This window comes from Oenanthe melanoleuca, chromosome 28 (genome assembly GCF_029582105.1).
Source record: "Oenanthe melanoleuca isolate GR-GAL-2019-014 chromosome 28, OMel1.0, whole genome shotgun sequence".
Lineage (NCBI taxonomy): Eukaryota > Metazoa > Chordata > Aves > Passeriformes > Muscicapidae > Oenanthe > Oenanthe melanoleuca.
Genome location: NC_079361.1, coordinates 5,682,325 through 5,703,434, shown reverse-complemented (window position 1 = coordinate 5,703,434; position 21,110 = coordinate 5,682,325). Strand labels below are relative to the sequence as shown.

Below are 21,110 nucleotides of genomic sequence, written 5' to 3'. Positions count from 1 at the left end.
ACTGTAATAAGACACTTAAAAAATTTGAGCCATGGATTTTTCTGAAATGGATAACAAAATAAGGTATTCTCAGTGGTGAATAGACAGTACAGTGCTTTATCAAAAAAATAAAATAGGAAAGTAGATTGAATTCAAAATATACTTCCTAAAAATGGTTAAGTAAGCAACACTATAATTTCAGTCTCATTTCTAGTTTATGCTAGACTATTTCAATAGCATTCTTAATGTTTTCCAGATGCAGTTATAGTTTTGCCAGCAGTGTGGGTTTTTACTATAAATTTAAACACCGCATTTTTGTAATTATGGAGGCTTATTTTAAGGCATTCTTGTACAAAAATTACCCTTGTTCTCAAGAGCTCAATGCTGAATTCCAATAGAACAGTAATGGAATTCAAGCATGAATTCACAACACAGGTTAAAATACATTCATAACTCATTCCCCAAAACTTAAGCTCACTTAATAATTTATAGTAGTAGTGCCACCTAGATTTCAGGAAGAAATTTATTAACTATTTGGGGGGAAAACCAGGCAGGAATTGAGATTCTGATTGATAGCAATAAAGCTACAAAAGTCAAATTGAGCCCCCCCAAAATTCTTCACGGCTGTAAATGAGCTCAGAAGGCCACGCAGTAAATCCATTGCAGCATTTTTGCCTTAACATCTGGATACTTGGAACTTGGCTTTAATCAAGATTGTGACCTTTTTTCTGACTTTACATGTTAGAATACACAAGAATGAAATCAACAGGAATGCATTTAGAGTAACTACAAATATAGCTGTTCTTCTGTGAAAGCAAAGGCTGAAGTTGTTCATGTGGAACAGATGTATTTTGGGCTTCTAATCACTGGCATGGAAGAACGAGTTCCACATTTCACTTTTGTAGTCATTTCAAAGTGAAATATAAGGGAGCTTTAACGTTTCTTCATCAAAACCAAAACTCATATATTTGCTAGAAAAAAAATAAATTGCACAATCTAATTCCAGAAAGTGAGGATGACTTAAAGATGTTCTAAACTTGGCACATTCATTGTTGCAACAGTTCTAGGTATTTCCTTCTCTTTCCCCATTGCTGAATATTTTCATATTTCAGCATGTCCTTTGGTGTTTATAACTTTAAGAAAGTAACTTTTAAAATTCTTACTGTCAGTCTCTTCATACTCACCAGGTTTTCGTTTGCTCTTTCTGAAGAACAGGAAGTGGTTATAGTCATTCCCAGTTTTCAGCATTCCCAGTTTTTGTTATAACCCAGGTTTCAGTAATACAGTTCAAGCTTAACCTATTCTCTTTTTTGTGATGCAATTCAAAAGAAAAAGAGGTGTGACACCTCAGTGCCCAGTCCCATCTCTGCCTTGGGGAGGGCCCAGCCAGAGCTCTCCAGAGATGGAGGAGATCTTGGAAGCATCACAGCATCACAACATCCTTACCTGGCTCTGCTTGTCCCCAGTCCCCTCCTGACCTCTGGCTGGTCTGATCAGCTTTCTTCCCTTCCAAATCCCCAGCCTGGAGAAGAGGGCTCCAAGGAGACCTCAGAGCCCCTTCCAGTACCTAAAGGGGTGTCCAAGAGAGCTGGAGAGGGACTTTGGACAAGGGCTGAAGTGACAGGACAAGAGGGAATGTCTTCACAGCACCAGAGGGCAGGATTAGTGGAAATATTGGAAGAAATTCTTCTCTGTGAGAGTGGGGAGGGACTGGAATAGAATTCCCAGAGAAATTGTGACTGCTTCATCCCTGGGAATGTTCAAGGCCAGCTCAGATGGGGCTTGATCTAAAGGAGGGTGTCCCTGGCCATGGTGGGGAGTGGAACAGGATGGACTTTAAACTTCCTTCCAGCCCAAACCATGCTGGGATTCAGAATCAGCTGCAGCCAGTGAGTGGCACAAAGGTGTTGTGTGATGTTCAGGGCCTTTGTGCAGAAATAAATGTCACCACAGTCACCAACCCTTAAAAACCTCTTATGTGGCTACTCTGCAGCGCCCACACAACATTGGGTGCTTCTCCTCTTCCTCCTTCTCCAGTGTCTCAGCATGGGAGCATCCAAATCTGCCTTTGCTTCAGGGAAGAGTCTGGCTGTGAGGGTTATCACCTCTGCTGCCTCTGCTCCTGCTCACTAAAAAGTCTTCAGATAAGACAGCTGATATCAGACAGCCTGATAGCTGTTACCAAATAGTGCTCAGATCCTAATGAGCAGTGAAGACGTGGAAAGAGGAGCAGTTATGTTCTCTGAGTTTTTAGATTTGTGACTCAACTAAAAATAGAGCAAAGGAATCCTCATACATAAATATAAAAAACCTCATAGAAAATATACAAAGTCAGTCCTCTTAAATTAGTAAGGGATAGGGGGACAAAGCACTAATAAAAGTTCACAAGAAACTTTCTTGTCATTTTTTAAGGGAGAGCATCTGTGATAATTGCTGTGTGGTCTTTACAGGAAAATGCACGTTCTTGAATCTTGGGATCATCTTGTAGCAGAAAAAAAGAGATGCTGATCTCATTCTTCTCACATTCCATTATGAGTAATTGTCATCTCTTTTTTTTTTCCTTTTTAAAATTGTTTTAAATGAGTGCATCCAAAGATACGTTGCTGTAATTCCAGTAACCTACCAAGCCTCCTCTAGTCAGCAGGAAACCACTAATGTTCCACATCTTCAAATAACTGACCATCAGGTTGTCGTCTCCTAAGAAATTTTATTCTAATTAACCATCTGCCTCCCAGGGAGCATCCAGCAACCACAACTTACAGCTATCCTGGATTTGATTTTGACATATTAGTGAAAGGAAAACACTACAGAAGTTGTAGTTAAACCTGATGGGAGGAAATGTAGAGTCCATTGAAAACAAGATTTTCACACATATTAACATAAGACACCACAGCCATGGGCTCCCTATTGTTGTAAGATAGATTGTGAGATTAGTTAGAGCAGGCTAAGAGCAGAAACAAGCACAGCCAACACCCAGCAAGCCAGCAGGCAGGGCACTTTAAAATCTCCTTTTTTCAACCCTAAGGTGGAAGGCTGGACTACAAACTCTCTGGCTTTTCTGGAAGCTTATTTTAGATTCAGTTTTGTAGCCAACCCCATCTGAGGGCTGAAGCTTTAGTGCTGGACAAGGCTCACCTCATGCATGATCGGGCATTTCAACCTGTGCAAGCCCTTGGTTACTCACAGCCATTTACAAGCTGCCTGAAAACATTGACTGACTCTAAACTTCAGTCTTCCATCCACAAGAATGCCAAAATAAGTTTGTCCACTCTTCAAATTATAGGACTGTGTGGTTCTATAGCTTTCTGTGGTAGAAGCTCTGTGGTTTCTTTAGCTATTTTGTGCACCTCTAACACAGAGTAGCTATTAGACTTTGCTTAAATTGAATTTTTGAAGCCAGAACCCCAAGCTCTAGCAATTTCTTTTGCTATATTTAGATAAAACAACTAAAACAAAGTCACGTAGCCATCACCATGGTAACTAGCAAAAAAAAAATCAACCCAAACCCCATGTAATTTAACCAGGAGAAAGACATCCTCATTGCTAGCATCCAAAACCTACTTTGTGGCATCTACAAACCTTAAAATTCCTGAGTGTCCTAGAAGCAGCTGCTCTCAGCTGGGTCAGTGCCATGTCCTGTGCGCTCTGAGTGCAGCAGTCAGAGCTTGGAGCTGCACAGCAGCGCTCCTCTGCCACAGCCCAGGCTCTGGCAGGAATGTTCTTCCCATTGTTTTGGAGAAGTAATTGGTTTACAAGCCAAACACTTGGAACCTAAAGCACACAGCCATGCTCAATCCACAGGCCCTGGAGGTAACTCGTTCAACATCTTGATTCCCAGAGACTCCTTACAGCTCTGTATAATTTGATCACAAACAACCCATTCCCTGTCACTTCAGCTGAGATTGGGAGCAGCCATTGTCACATGCCAGCACCTTCCACGTGCAGCATGCAAAGGATTCACTGATTTATCCCAAACTTGTTAGGTAGAAAAAATATTTGATTTACTCTTTTGAGGTCTGTTTTTTCAGCTACAATTACTTGATCTAATAGTATTTAGTGCAAACTCTAACGGGGAACCATAAGGACTGCTTTATAGCATGAAGAAGGGGTTAACTTTACCAAAACCTCCTTTCTAAGGACAAGGAGAGCAGAAGCAACCAAGTTTTAATTTCCTCTGTAACCTTTGTTACCTGCTTGTTTACATGCTCCCATTGTAAATCCTTTTAGCAAATCAGAAGTTTTCTGCCTGTTGCCATGAGCAGAAATTCAGCAACAGAAACTGCAGGTGAACTTACCTGGTACAGGTTTATAATAACTAAATAGAGAATTGCTTCAAATCCCTTTTACGTTGGTTTCTTGCACTTCTTACAGCTCAGAGCATACCTGGAGTACTGGCTCATTATGTCACCAAGAAATATCTGGAATATCATGTGCGATATTATCTCCTGTGACATTTAATATATTACGTGAATAGCTGCTGAGCCTGAGGCTTAAATACAAAAAAAACACACACACAAATATCCTCAAATCCCAACAACCACTTTTGTACAGCCTGTGTGCAATGATAGCATAAGTCGGTTTTGTTATCTTAATGATTTCATATTTTATTGCAAAATACAGGATATAGAATGCCTGGATGTCCTTTCTGTGGATGCAAGGGATAGGCAGAGAGCATTCATTTTTCATTCTGAAAATTGTGATCAAGGACCTTCATGGGAAGTTAAACAGCAGAAATATATTTCGTTTGCTGCTGGCAGAGTCCTGTGAGATTTCATCAATTAGGAAGACTACAGCAATTTTAAGAGATGCTGCATCAGCACCAATAAAAAGTTTTAATTGTGGTCATTACATTAAAAGAAAAATACCAGCCAGACAGGAGGGAAAAGGTACTCAGAGTGACTAGACTTACAGTCACATACAGCAGATGGGAGATTCAGCAATTTTGGAGATAAACCTGACAGCACTTCCAGCACATGGGCAGCACCAATGTCCCCAGGAGCTCAGAGTTCCAGGAGGAGCTTGGGCTTGGGGCATGAGCTTTGGGGCATGTTTAGTTTCAGTCAGTAAATGCTACAGTTGTGTTGAAGGTTTAGCAGCTGGGTTCAGACCTTGGCCACCTTTCAGGGTCAAATTTCCACATCCTGAACAGAATGGCGATGCTTTTCTTCCCTTCCCAGTGAAGGGGCTCTTAGGCCATGCTGGGTACAGGGGTGTCCTTTCAGATTAAGCTCAGACAATGTGGATTAGGAAAGCATTTGGGAAAGCAAAGGGATGAAAATGCTGTGTCAGATCCCTGAAATCTGAGTGAGAGCAACACATGGAGGGCTGGGCCAAGGTTTTATAAGACACGAGAAGCAGGACCCAGTGAGAGGAACTGGGGAGGGAGTTGTGCCCATTTGTGACACACCACAGTCAAATCCTCCAAAATGTCAACACGATAAAAATATCAGAGAGAAACCTGCCTTGGCAACCTGCTGCTCACTTTGGCCAGGTAAGCAGAGCAGCCAGGGAACAGCTGGGATGAGTCACAGTGAGTAAAGGAACAGCCCAAGAGTGAGGTGTGTTTTTCCAGCCAGCCAAAGGTTGTCTCTGGTGATCTCCCCAACCACTCCCGGTGTCAATTGCCAGGACATGCAGCAGTGCTGCACACACATTGCTTGGAAAGGGTGTGGTGTTGGATTTGGGATTGGTCTGCTCAGCCCAAATCAGGCTGGGACAAGGAAGAAAGGGAAGGACATGATGGAAAACAATGCAGAGGGCACCAGCCAAGAAAAAGATTTCAGTGCAGAGTTGTTCAAAGCAAGATTAACAAATTTAACACAAAAACTTGTGAAAATGTGGACAAAAAGAAAAAAAAAGTAAAGAAAGAGTGCACAAATCTCAGAGCTCCAAAAAGTAACTTTCATTTATTATATTAAACAATAACATTTCTCTTCTTTTATTAAACAATAAACACATGAGATGGGTTAAAATTAAAATACAATTTGTTATAACATTTAAAAGATAAATATAACCACAATAATGTACATATTTCGAGATATTAGTCAGATTTAGGTCAACATTGCAGTTTATGCTTTGTGTTTCCACCTTTTTCAGGTCAGACTGAAGAATGATATATTGAAAGGGACACCAGAAGAGCACTCTGTACTTGCAACAGCAGAAGGAACCACAGTCATTAGGAGTTTTCCTTTGAAATTTAAAGGGAGAGGCAGAAATTGGAAAAATGAAAATTCCATTTTATAACAAATTATCCTTTATTTATAAAACTTTCAAGTAAAAAGAGCAGTATAGCAACTGATCAAACAGATGTGTCAATGAATTATAGTTAACGTATTTACTCTAAAAATAGATCTTCTGTGATTCCATCATACTCCAAGCAAAATTCCTTTTGAAGAAAAGATGGTTGTTGTGAAGTCTAAGTCGGTGCAATATATAACCAAATATATAACCAAATATATAACCAAATATATAACCAAAAACTTGGCTGTTCCACTACTATTGGAAGATAATTGAATTAGATGATTAATAGCAGAGATCAATTCACTTCAACAGAGTTCCAGCTCTAAATAAGGATCAAGCAGAACTTAAATTCCTGAGAGGGAAGAATAAAATGCAGAAGAAAGGAGAAATCAAACTCTTACATAAGGGAAAGCAACAATTCTACTTGGACCAAAACTCCTTGGGCCACGGTTCTACAGAACAAATATTCTTCTCAATGGAGAAACACTAAAGAAGAAATAGTAACCCCAAAAGGATTATAAGAAGAATTCAAGAAAAGTGCATTATCTTTGAGCATAAGATGACAAAATTTCTACAATAGTGCCAACAGATTTCACAGATGGGAAGTAAAAATAAAAAGGCTTACAGAGACACTGCTTGGAATTTCCTACACTTTGAGAGCACAGCACATGGAACAAGACATAGGAAGGACTGATGACCCTCACAGGGCAGAGGTTCCGTGAAGAAAATGTTGCCTATATAAAAATATTTGATACAGCGTTATTGTGGAAGTATGACCCTTATGAGCATCTGTTTGTACTGCAGGGTGACTGGGAGGTTTTACAGTGAGACAATTTGAAGGTAACTGAGAGAAAGCACTCAAGGCAAATGTGAGCACACAGTTCTGGAAGGGTAATGTGGCGATTCAGCGTATGTGTCCTACGCGCACTGTCTGCACGTGCAGCTTCAACGTGAATAATTGTCTGTCCTGTTGAACTGCTGTGCCTCAGTGCTCTGTGCAGTCCAGGACTCTCCTTGCATTCCAGCAGCAGATATTCCCTATAAAACATGTGTGCCACCATAAAACCCTACTAAACTCTTAGTGATTGCTCAAGGTACCACACAGTCTAGTAATTTATCTAAGTAGAGAGAAGAATCACCCCCACTCTTTCCTCTAAGCCAAATATGCAACGGATATTCATTCCTCCTGAAGTAAAAGCTTAGGTGGAAATGGAGGAAAACCAGAACGGGAATCCAGATGACAATTATGCACAACCAATCTAACTGGAATGAAGCAAGAAAAATGTGTTTTCCACCTTTCCCTGTGACTGCTTGGGATGCGTGTATGGGAACAGCTCCTTACAAATAATTCTTTTAAAAGGAAAAAGAAAGAAAGAGGGAACTGAAACTATGAGAAAACATGGGAGAAAACTCATTGCCTCAGCCCAGAGAAGAAATATGACATGCAAGATCAGGAGTTGAGCTACATTCCAAACAGATACTTTAAAAACTACAAAGAATGCGGAATTATATCCAGTGCAGTTCATTACTACTTTCTGGCACAGCTAATGAACACAGTTTTTCATGTCAATGAAAGAAATCTTGATACAAACTGATTAGAAATAATTTCTCCTCTTTTCTTTAACCAGGATTTTGAAATTCTCAGAGCCGTGAGTTTTCTGTAAAGATTCCAATTCTGTATCCATCTGTGGTTACAGAATTCATACATACACACAAGCTTTAATATCTAGAATATTTATGCATATTCTACATATTCACTGTATATACACATTTTATGTACAGTACAAGGAACTATATACTGGACATACATGTGGACATGTAGAGTATATACACGCACTATGATTACATTATACAATACTATATATATATATATGTGTGTGTGTGTATATATATATATATATATGTATATATATATATACATAGACACAACTAATATGGATCTTACTGTACACTGTATATGCACTGGGGGTATTCACATTTTCCATATCTTACATTGTACATATTTTCTCTGCCCAAATAGCAATAGGTCTGTTTGTGCTTAAAATTTCACTGGTCTGGAGGAAGAATGTCAATGTCTTGCAATAAAGTTTTGCCTCAAAGAGCAAGTCAGGTATTGTATAAACACTGAGTTACAGCATAGGGAAAGAATGTGGGGAATCTTCCTTTTTATAGGGAAAACTATATTAAACACAAAGCAAGAAATCACAGCTAGGTTTTCTTCTACTGCAATGACAACATTTTGAATCAGGAGTGTTTCAGTAAATTTAAGGTTCCTAAATCTAATACTGTGCATAGACAATATGTTGTGTTCTCTCCTTGTTCATTTGTTGATCTGCAGTTACTGTCCAAGCAAATATGAGGGAGAGTCAATAAGGAAATACATAAACAAGCCCTAGCACTATACAGAATGCTGAATTAATTCACATTTCTGTCTCCCTGCTGAACATCTTGAAAATGTCATCTCATTTGCCTAGAAGCATTATAAATTCAGTATTTTAGGGCCCTGACAAAGCAGCAGAAAGTCTTGTTATGGTACAGAACTTCAAACATGCATCAAGCTGTTGAGTCATCCACCTGTGCCATTGGAGTGACATCATCCACTCCAGAACTGGTATTACTTTCTAAATTTCATTGTAGCAGCTCAGGTTCAACTGAACAGGAGGATCTTTACACATGGATACAGCTTGTTTACCTTCACTGAGAATCAGTGCAGCCAGATGCTTTTGAAAATTGCTGTTTCACAGCAAAAGTTTTATCATGTTACCAAAAGACAGACACAAGTTAGCTCTCAGAGACTTCAAGTTCTATACACTATAACAGAAGAATTTTTTGATGTTTTAGTATGTTTGATCATGTAATCAAACATGTATTAGAGAAAAATTACTGGAATGGGAAGAGATTTCAAATCAGGTTCTTCAAAATTATCGCATCCCAAAGGGCTCATTTAAGGGACAGTATTAAATACCATTATATGGTTGGTTTTGGTATCAGAAATAAATCTTCTCTCCTGAGGAGAATAAAACGTTCACATTATTTATAGTACCATTAGCACAGGAGACACACAGAAAAGGGGAACTGTGACTCCTAAAAATAACATGCTAAACACGAATAGATGTGTGTGTCTGCACACCCACCCAGCCACCTACCTCCCCACAAAAGCCTGAGACTACAAATGCCACATCTTGGTTGCATTCTAGAGCTGAAAACTACCAAGATGCTTCAAACGATGCAATCTGACTCCTCTGTGCAACGAAAGCACCCAGGATAAGGCAATCCCAACAGAACAGGGAAAGATTGTTTTCATTCACTGAGCAGGCACTATCATTGTAGTATGAAAATAAAAGTAAGGAAGCAAGGACATAAAAAATAGAAATGCAATAAAGATGATGAAGGAATCTGACATTAAAAAAAGAGAGAAAATGTTGTAAGGTATGGGCCACATCAGTAAAAACACAGAATATAAAGCTTTTGTATTCCCAGAGAACAAAGGGCAGGAAAGAAGACTGAGGACATTTAAAAATGCTAGATTCCTACTCTATGGGACAGAAAAGTCCAAGGCAAACACAACTGAAGTTTTAGAATTCCTGTAATCAGAAAAGGCATTTCTAGTAAGCAAATTAAATTCACAGACTTATTTTTTCTATGACATGTCAAACACATTTTGTGTTGTCTTTTCCAGGTGGAAGAACTCAGTGCACATAAAACCTGCTCCTACCTGGTCTGAGTACTGCAAACTGGATTTTAGAGCCAACCCAGACAGTGCTGCCACAACTAATGTGTGAATGTGTATTTGGCAACTAAAATCTGATTCAACTTGGCTTCATTTCAGCTAAGTATGCTTGATCTGTAACCCCAGAGAGGTGGAATTGAAGAAGCAGAGGTAGAGACTGTCCCAGAGAGTCACTTGGGTAACACGGCCCAGTCTGTGTGCTGGGAGTGGGATAAATGAGGGTCCAGTGAGTTGTAGGGATGAGCGCTCTTCTAACGTGGCAACTTTCCCACTACTTGATTTCCTGATGTCACATTAAAGCAGCACCCAAATGTCTATCACCATCTTGCAATCCTGTTAGCTTGCAATAAAGCAAATTTTTACTTCATAATTTAACTGCTAGATTATTTATCCCATTTACTACAAGTGAATTAACTCCCTCTTTTAGTCACATACAATTATTAAAACTCAATGCAAACAAATGTTTAAATTAGAAGAACTACTAATTTCTAGAGTCTTCAAATTTGTACAGAGTTCACTGTTTGTATCCATCATATATAAATTGTCAGATTCTTTTGTAAAAGCCACAACTTCTGGATAAAAAGGGACCATCTAATAATAAATTTATGCTTTGACATAGATGATGCAGAAGAAGTACTGATTAGCCTATCATGAATTATTAAATAAATGTAATATGTGAAAGCTAATTCTACAAATATTCTCTTTTTATGACATTTTCTTTGAAATCCATATTGCAGCCTCAAAGACTCAGTGGAACTCAGGTTATAAAAAAACAGATTCACAAGCCGCAGTTTACTCTATGCAACATTTGTGTTTGAGATAAAGAAACTTTCAGTACCTTAGGATTATATGTTAAATTTTACAAGCAATAATTTTTATCTAGAACATATAATACAGCTTATACAGTGTTTCCTGCAGATTATGCACATGAGAAGCCACACAGAGTCTGGCTGGAATTGAGAGCCAGTTCTCTTTAGATCTCAAGGTGACTAAAATTATTTTCATAATAGAAACCAAGGATTTAGTATTTTTATAAAAGCCTCATTCCAAGGTTTCTCTTAAGCAGGGTGCAGCCCAAGCCCCTCTTTAAGAGTTTGGCATGTCAGCCTTACTGAGCGCAATGGCCAACTCAAGGTCTTCTTGTTCTTGTCTCCGTAACCGAGCCAGTCTTTCCTGCTCTGCTTTTTCACTCTCTCGCTTTGCCCAGGCCAGCTGCTGTTCCTCATTTCCAAACTAAAAAATGAAAATGGAAAATGAATTAATAAAGTTACCAACCAGATTGAAGAATTTATGCAAAAAAATACAAAGAATCAGACTTATTAAATCTACAGCTCAAGTACACCAGGCTGCATTAGGGCAGTTCTACGTTGACAGAAATTCACTCACTGGTTTCCTCATTTCATCCTTTATTTCCTTAATTTCTTCCTCCTTCACTTCCTCCCTTGATTTATTTCCTTTACTTCTTTACTTAGTTTATTTCCTTATTTTCTTGCTCCTCCCACCTGGAAATTAACTCACAAGGGATGCAAGTCCCTGCATCTGTGGCTCACATGGGTATGAAAATGGCCAAAAAAACCCTCCACAAGCACAAAAAAAGGAAGTGAATGGTTTTAAAGCACAGCAACTACAACCATTTTTAAGAATAAATAGCTGGTAAAAGTTGGTGAATAGCTGGTAAAGCTAATAGTTATTTACTCTTGTGCAACTGCACAACAGAGAGCTTTATTGTTGGTAGTTCCTGCTGAGGGTGAGGTGTTTAATAAGTGATTTTGGACACTGCTGACATGTGTGAAGTTTCATCACCAAATCAAAAGTTACCAAAAGTGTTTCTGTTGCTGTTCATAAAATGCACACATAGTTTCACCAGTAAGAAATAATGTGAGAGAATCCAAGAAAATATGACACTTTATAACATTCAGCTCCTAAACCTGTTTGGGGCATCCCAAAACACAAGTACATTGCAGCAAAACTTGTCCAAAATTACATTCTAATATTTACCACTGAAGGATGTAAAAGTCTGCTTGTTTGAACTTCTTTAACAAAATCTGAAACTATTTTACTGAAATCATGCAATATCAAACTCAAATATATCTGTTCCCAGTTAAATTTAGCATTTGCTGAGGAGGAGGATAGGAACAGCTGCATGCAAATGTTTGCATTAAAGCCCATTTCTAAAATCTGCTTTGTGCTGTCTTGTTTTTTGTTTTTCTTTTGTTCTGGGGGGTTTTTGTTGTTTTTGGTTTTTTTTGTGCGTGTGTGCAGGAAAACATATTATTTGAGGGGTTTTTTTGAGGAGAAAAATTTCAGCTGGATGTATACTGCAAAAATTCCTTGTGGCCCAGGACATGGTGACTGAGCACAGCCTGCTGAGCCATGGCACAAACTGATGCAGCTACACCTGTCCAGAGCGACCTGGAATACTGAACTGAGTGTTAGAAAGCAAGCTTCAGGGCTAAACCCTGTCCAGCTGCACAAACACTGCTTGATGGCCCCATCCCAGCCTCCTCCTCCGCTCTACAGTGTACCTGTACATTTTATTTTTTATGTATTTTGAAATAAATTTGCCTATTTGAATTTCTTTCAACTCAAGCCCAATTCTCATTTACTTATAATTTAATCATGCCTCTGGATGCCCATCATTTCTCATTTTATTTCTCCTAGTGTGACTTCTGAGATGACTTGGTGCAAAAAACACCAAACTTTTCTTCATACAATATCTCTGCTTTCATCACTATAAAAATTTAGATAAGAATCTCTGAGCATTTGATGTTACTGAAATACAATAAAAGAGTCACATCTTTTGATATTTTACTTTTAAAATGGACAGACCCTACTACAGTTCCTCATTTAAATAATGTCAGCTGATAGGTAAGATTGAAGAGCTCACTGAGATTTTAAAGAGATTATTTTTTTTCAAGGTAAAGACAGATACAAATGGAAGCAGGAATTCTCTGCTTAGTCCAGGATTTAGGTAGATCCAACAGCTAGGATGGAGAATGAACGGTTACTATTTTCAGAAATTCAAGACGCTTTGGTCAAACTATCTGGGATATTTTTTTGATGTTGAGAAACCAGTTTTACTTCTATAGCTTCCATTCTAGGATAAAGTTTCCAAAGTTTATGGGAGACCCAATTATAACTTGTTTACGGGACATAAGTTATATTTTTGTGGTTGAAAGTGCCGAGTGGAAAAAAATAAGGAAAAATAGGCAAGTGATTCATTGGAAACAAATCTGGTTGTGCCTTATTACAAGCAGTTGGCACAAAGTACAATTTTCAGGAGATAACTTTCACCACTAAATAGTGAAAAAAATACAGAACAGTTCATTAAAGCCACAGACATTTGCACAGACTGTCTATAAAAAGACAATTTGCAGGTAATTTAATACAATAACAATTTTTTGCGTATGTCCAGGTTTCAACAAGTCTATAAATACGTCACACATGTAATTGCATTAAACTCTTCCTTTTCTTTTCTTTTTCAGAAGTACAGAAAGCACAGACCCAAGGCATAGATGATGAAACCAGCAGACTGCAGCAAGACTGATCAAATCACAAAAAGCTCCACTAACTTGTGTGTACTGAATTACCAGCGGGTACTGAGACAAAAAGCTTAGTCCTAAGTGTTCTGTTTCTTGGAAATTTAAACACTTTCTGTTGGCAAAAAAGTGGCTTTTCTGTTGTTTTGTAAACTGCAGCTGGAACCCAGAAATAACTGAAATCTGAGCTACCAAAAGACTGTTTTGTTCCAATGAATCATATTTAATGACAGCAACAAAGTTAAGAATGCAATGAAAATACGCGTAAACTCTGGGTGCATGAATTTGTCAGTGTGTCAAAAAAGCACCAGATTTTCCTACTAAAATATAATGAAGGTTCTCATGTTCCTTCTTGCAACAGTCAAGGATTTTGATTAAAAATCAGGTTGTTTGATTATTCAGCTCTACATGATTCTGTTCTCAGATTCCATGGATTTAAAGTAGATGTCAAAAAGCTTCTGTAAGCAAAATTGATTTTAATTTCCATTATGAACAAAGTTTCCCAACCATGAGGCAAAGAGAAGCACAATATTCTCAATGATTTCAAGGTAACTGGTACATTTAAAACATACAGAAGGATTAGGAATTGTCAAGTGTAGCAGCATAATTGTGTTACAAAAAAGGAAAAAATCCCATGAACTGAGAAGAAAAGGGATCAAATCTGTCTTTTCAGTCAAATTCAGTAAACACTCCTTTTTTTTTCTATAGGAGGAGAAATTAATTCAGGAAACTGACTTCAAAAATTATTTCATTTGATGAAACGCCATTTAATAGGAATTATTAAGTGGCTACTGCTCATTATCTCACTTTTCCTACTTGTTCCTTATCTTCTAAAGTTAATCTGAGCTGAGAACCTGATGGCACAGAAAATTTGACCCTGAAGCACCCACTTTGACTGGGATCAGAGATTTCGGTTAATCATTTTATACAATCACTAAGAGTAAACCATGATTTAACTTCAGAAATACAGTCTGGAAAGTAAGATGACAGTAACTGGGTAACAGTCATTCCATTCCATCATTTGTCTTTCATTGCAGGAAGAAATTAGATGTTGTTGAAGAAACTTCAGATAAAGCAGGTTTTGTGTCTTATTTTTATTAAGAACATCACCAGTTTGTATACAATCAGAATTTAACTGTGCAAATCCAACTAGCTGTGGTCAAACATACAGCAAATCTTGAACCTGGATGTTTCAAAAGTGATAAATTAAAGCCCTGAGGCCAACTAAAGTCTGCAAAGATGACCCCAGCTAACAATGTCAAATAGGAAAGTGATACACATTTAATATTAAATAATAACTAGGAAAAAAACCCCCAAAACATTAAAAAGAAACAACCTGAAAGATTCAGCTTTAATGTCTCCCCTTGTTGAACATGGACCTGTGTCCAGCAGAGTTAAGGAACAGAATATGTTTGCAATCTTACTGTGTGGCAATGTGAGAGAACGAAAATGTGAAAAAAGGAAGAAGCCTGAGGCTGTGAATGGAATAGATTCTGTCCACTCATGGGAGCAGCAAGAACCACAGCACCACTGCAGCTACAATGGCTCCAAATCCCAGCACTAAAACCAAAGCCAGGCTTTGAAAACCCCGGCGTTTGTCATTGAATGGGGACCTGGCTTTGTTTTCAGACATATGAAACTGTCATTTGGATTTCAGTGTGGACCTTTCTATCTTGGTTCTACAAAACCATTTTGTTTTCTCTGTCTTTTCTACAGTATCAGTACAGGAACAAAATTCAACAGCTAAATCTTCAATCTCTCATCTGTGTTTACATATGACCACATTCCATCATATACAGCAAACGTTGCAACAGGATTGTCAGAACTTTCTCCACAAACAGTTACAAGCACTTATAAGAAACTTTCCCTTTAAGGATTTGCTTCTCAGGATATGGTGAAATTGCTATAGAAATGTTTTCAGCAATTATTTTTGAGTCTTTACATCATTGGCTCCCAAAAATCTGTTTACAAAATAGCCTCCATGCAACAAAAACAATACACAGATTCTGCTACAAAGAATTTGAGAGTAAAGGCACACTGTACTAAAATAATTTAAATGCACGTAAACCCTTGAAAATTTAGTATGAAACTTCTTTTTTATTGAAATAATGCCTTTTTATTACAGAAATATTAATACAAAAACAATGAGGACAGCATGAAGGTACTGAGAGACAGAAGTCAGGGAACAGTAGGTCTGCAGGTAAGACAAAAACCCAACAGAGATTGCTGCAAGCAGAGCAGAAAGTGGTTTGCTCAGAGACAAGGAACTTAACTTACAGAGCTGAAGTCTGCAAACCCCAAGGAAGAGTCTTTAGAAGTTTTACTTGAAGAGGAGGGAGCAAATGGATCTTTTCCACTAAATGGGTCCCCAAACCCCTTTTTACTCTGAAACAGGTCACTGCTGTCAGCCCCAAATGGCTGGAATGGATCATGGGGCTTGGGAAAATCTGCAGACCCAAGGTGGCTTACAGGAGTACTTTTACCTGGAAAGTTTAGGGAAAAAAAAAAAAAAAAAACAAAAGGAGAAAAAGAGAAGTTACTTACCATGGAAAATGCAAAGCCCTGAAATAGGAAACTGTGCTGATACAGTTTAGCATCATCCATCCTCCTTGGGGGTGGGTGAAAATATTACCAAATATAACAGTATTCATTTCTCAATGCAACTTATCTAAAACAGTTGTTTAATTTAAACAAACTTACTACCTTATGCATATACATACCTAAATATTAATACCATCAAGATTTTAAAAGATGAAACCTACTATAGAGACATTTGGTCAGAAAAAATTGACAAGTGTCACTTTGATTTTCCAGGATTAGAGATATTTCAAGTTTCAGTTTGCTATTATATAGAAGACAAAATTAAAAAAACATTTATCCCTAAAGATAAGTCATGTTAAATAGGATTAAAGAGTAACTTGGCTGTCACTTTATAGAATGCCTGCCTTCTTCTTTTTTCCCTGGAAGTGGTTTATTCTTCTACCACCACATACACAAAGAAAAGGAGGCTGATTAAGAAATTCTCTCTCTCTGGGGTGTTTGCTCCACAACCCACCTTTTTGTAGGTAACTGTTCTTATATTCCACCCCGACAACAAATGGAACCACAGGAATTATTGTGTATGCTCATAAATAATATGCGTATATTTCATTATATTTCAGTGGTTGGTTTTTAATTCCCCTTGTCAAAAGACTAATTTGTGAGGTCAAATAACTAAACAGATAAATACATTTCTCCCACTTACACACCACCTTAAAAAAAAAAAAAGAATGCTCCTGACAAGTATTCATCCATCTTCCAGGGAAAATATTCCTTGGGTGAACATTCTTGATTGCAATGTGTACTTGACAAAGGTAAAATCTAAAAACATTCTTAAAATAAACAAATATAACTTCCTGTGTAATAACCTGAATTCCATACATTATTTGTAGTAATAGAGCCGTTTTGAAATGTCCAATTCTTTGAACTATAATTTAAAAAGAATCCTATCATTTATTTCCATAATGGTATACATACTAGGAATGCACAGAGAAATGGAATCAACCCCCACATTTCAGAGTGCACTTGGCACATGGGAGCTTTTCAGAAAGTACTTTGGTACATGCTCATGAACTTCATAATATATACTCAGATCTGTGGAAATACTTTTATCAAAGGGAAATAAAGATCAGCAAACTTGCACTAAATAAATTACCTATCCAGCAACTTCCAGTAAATCTCAGCTCAGCCTCTCCTAGCCCAGGGTCGGCCAAAAGGCCATCCTCCCTCACACTCAGCTGGCCTCTATCCCCAAAGGCAGAGGCACATGTGGACGGGGAGCTGAAGGAATTGGGTGGACAGGGAGCTGAGGAAATCAGGGTCACGTGGAGCTGAGGAAATCATCAGACTGTCACTGGTCCAGTGCCAACGTCAGACTCGGATGCAATACAGGCACCAGCAACAGGCATCAAGATGCAGAGAGAGAGGGAAGCAAGGAGTGCCCAGGAGAGCAAGCAGACAGAGAGAGATGTGGAAAACAAGGCACGTGCAGTAGGAGATAGAAATGGATTAGCTCAGTCCTGAGAGTGTTCAGGGGAACCTGATCACAGTCCTGCAAGTCTTCCATACGGAAAAATGTGAACAGATTTAGACTGGACCAAAAGAGATTCACATCAGACAATCCACAACATTTTTAAAACTTAAGGATACTCCAGAGTGTCCAGGAAACTTACACATTCATAGAATCAGAGAACATCCCGAGCTGGAAGGGACCCACAGGGATGACCCAGTCCAATCCCTGGCCATGCACAACCACCCCAACCCCACTCTGTGCCTGAGTGTTGTCCAAATGCTCCTCGAGCTCTGGCAGCCTTGGGGCCATGACCATTGCTCTGGGGAGCCATGTGACCAACACATCCACGAGGTTTGAGAAAGTTTCTAGAGTCACTGGTCCAGCTGCCTTGAAGCTAGAGGATAAAGGAGATCTGTCAAAGCTCACCCCAGCACCACCTTCCACAGGTCAGTGCATGCTCCATCCTGGATAACAGATGTGAATACAGAACCCCATGGCAGCAAGCACCTCTGTGACTCCTCAGGAGAGGCAGATCAGGCCAGTGCTCTTCCTCATTGGTCCTTCATGGAGGGAAGTGACACAACACACAGGAATTTACTCTCCTCACAAGCACAGACTCTCCCTCACCCCAAGCCGCCTTTCCAGGCCATGTTTTTCTCTCTGGAATGGAGCACTTCCATCCTTCCATCCTTGTGGCCTCTAGATCTCACCACTGCCACAGCCATCCCATGCCAGGGCACATACAAACCTGCCAAAGGATTACTAACTCAGCATTTTGTATGTAATGCTCCACATAAAAGAGCAACTTATTTTAACTTGTTTTAAATTAGAGTCATAGAATTCCAGAATGGCTTTGGGTTGGAAGGTATACCTTAAAACTCATCCAGTTCCAACCCCCTCCATGGGCAGGGACACCTTCCACAAGACTGAGCTGCTCCAAGCTCCATCCAAACTGGCCTTGGAGAATTAGGAACAGAATTAAAGTATCAGCATTTCCAACTTCTGGTTAAGTCAAACAAGAGCCCTCTACATTATTTCTCCTTCCTCTATTGCCAGTTACCAGGAGGGAATTCCCCTCATACTTTATCCTACATTGCCCAAGATCAATTTGGATTAATGGAGGCAAAACCGACCCATTTTAAGCTGCCCTTTTCTTAGGTTAAATCTTCTGCTAGCAAAACCACTTTGTGGAACTGGGGACTGTTAACACAAAACGCCGAGTTTGCAACGTATTTGTTCAGCAAGCCTGGTTTTTCTGGGTGGCCTGTTTAAGGTTTTTGCACAAAGCCCCGGGTGGTTTTGAACTTGCACAGAGCATCAGGGTTTCTCATGCTTCATCTTCACAAAAGATCACAAAGAATCACTTTGTTGTAGAGGAAATGCCACCATGTAATGAGAGCTACTACTAATGATATTGAAAGCTTTCATTTTAAATGAATTTCAATTTAAATTAGTACCATTTTCTTCAGATTTTTAGATGCTAAAGAATAAAATAGGGTGATAATTCTTCTATTTTGAAAAAAAATAAAGTGAGAGGGAAACCCTTATGCAATCAGGTTTATGTTTTGCAGAGCAATTTCAAGGGCAGAACCTACTCCGAATACATCAACCCCACCATGCACAAGAATTTCCAATGAGCCCTACACTCACAGAATCTCCCAAGCTGGAAGAGATCCACGAGGACCATCAAGCCCAACTCCAAGTCCAAATCTCTTTCAGTGCCCTCTGTACGTGGCTTACAGTTTGCTTTATCCTGCCACACTCTGGTAGAAGTTTGTTTGGTTCAGTTAGTTGGTCAGATTTACTCATTTATTAGCCACAAACAAGTAGTAACAACACCAGCATTATATTTCTGATGTCTGTGTTGACTTGAAGCAAGTGTAAGTCTCCCACTGTAGTGAGTGTACACTTAACTACACAAAGATTTCTGTAGTCCCATGCTTAGTCTGTCAAGAATGTGGGTACGGAATTTCTACAATGCAAAGCAAAAGTTCCCAAACCACAGTAAAAGGTTGCCAGTTGTACTGATGGACATTAGTAAAATTGCAATACTGCAAAATATAGTCGTAACTGAGATTGCATTAATCTTTCATTTGCTGAAAGTGTTGCATTTTTACATGACTCTGCTCATCATTCTGAGGTACGGCAGGCAAACAGTTGCAACCCTTATTTGATTTTTCTGCTAATAGTTTCAGAAGAAAAAAGTTCAGAAAAAAAGCAAAACAGGTCCTATTCTAAAACCACAGCAGTTTCAGCAGTTACCCAAGTGGTGCACCCAAACCACACCGAGGACTCACTTCAGCAAAAAGAGATGATGAACAAAATGGTTTACCACAGCAAGTGCTGGTTACTTAGAGTGAACTCCACCCATACAAAGGGTTTATCTAATTTCATACCCCACAGGAAACTTGAGTTTGGAGGGCTGAGATCTGTATTTCAAAGCAAATATAACCTCACTGGTAGGATGCAAACACAAAATTTGTCTTACTGAATTACAAGATATTGACAACAAAGTCAAGTATTTAGAGCTGCCTCAATATTCTGTTTCAATGCTGGGCCTTTCTGCTTAGAAAAGGATCTTGCTGAATTATGAGAAGCTGCATTTTTCCTGCCTTGGAAGCCTGGATGGATCATGCTCATGGGCAAATGGGACAGAGTGGAAATGACACAACTTTAAAGTTTTACTAAACAAGAGCTCCTTTCCAGGAAACTTTCTAAACTGAAAAATGTCCTTTTAGAAGTCAGAGTTGTGCTGCAGGGATAAGGAGTGATGGGGTGAGTTAAGTCCATACCTGTGATTATACCTGAGCATACAATCCCAGGATTTCCACCTCTCTGTTTTTTCACATGGCAGAAGCCTCAGGTGCCTCCCAGCACATCCTTCTCTCGGCAGCTTACCAAATTCACATCTCATTCCCAACTTACTTGGCATGTTTTCCACCATCCTGTTAATATTATCCACCTCCTTCAGTGCTTCATAACCTTCATAAACTGAAGAAACTCACAGAAAAATGATTACTAGTTTCAAACTTTGCCTGAAGGTTAGTTACATTAAACCAAATTTTCTACAGGATACTTAGAGGTCTTTGTCTTCAACAGGAGCTATTTCTGCACTGTATTTTAAACTCAACTATTTGATGATAATGTTCTTTGTAAAAAAATCACAACATGTTTTTTGTTAGAGAAGGGAGAAGTTTTCCCATGCAATATCCCTTCAGAAGTGCTTTGCAAAGTTTGCACCTTGAGCTCACTGAAAACTTTTGCTTAAGAGAAATATTCTGACAATCTACAAACTTCTTGGAAGGTGAGAAATCGTTACACATTCAACCCAACAATCTGCTCTGAAACAGCTTCTGGACAACCTCTTTCAAGCACCAGTGCTGAAATATCTTTACTCTGAGAGGCCAGCACAAACAAGAGAATCAAAGCGTGAATGGAATTTTTAGCTTGTGGCCAGGCAGGTGCTCCACCCATGAGTCATTTATCCTACACAACAAGGGATGCCTGTGCTCTAATGCAACTGTCAGGTCTTCTAGAAGGCATGAAAAATAAAAAAGCTTTTCCTGTCAGT

At 38.9% G+C, this 21,110-nt stretch overlaps 1 protein-coding gene across 6 annotated transcripts in view; it reads right to left on the bottom strand.

Moving 5' to 3' along the window:
* Window positions 1-5,866: 5,866 nt before the first annotated feature.
* EPS15L1 (epidermal growth factor receptor pathway substrate 15 like 1) overlaps window positions 5,867-21,110 on the bottom strand; it is a 46,231-nt gene continuing 30,987 nt past the window's right edge. For 4 of the 6 annotated variants that reach the window (XM_056512974.1, XM_056512975.1, XM_056512976.1 and 1 more), the window contains 2 exons: window positions 15,766-15,971; window positions 5,867-11,182 (listed from right to left, as the gene is read on the bottom strand). In XM_056512974.1, the coding sequence (XP_056368949.1) occupies window positions 11,036-11,182; window positions 15,766-15,971 (353 nt within the window). In that variant the 3' untranslated portion in view covers window positions 5,867-11,035. The remainder of the gene's footprint in view (window positions 11,183-15,765; window positions 15,972-21,110) is intronic. The other 2 variants (XM_056512978.1, XM_056512979.1) reach the window with 1 other exon arrangement.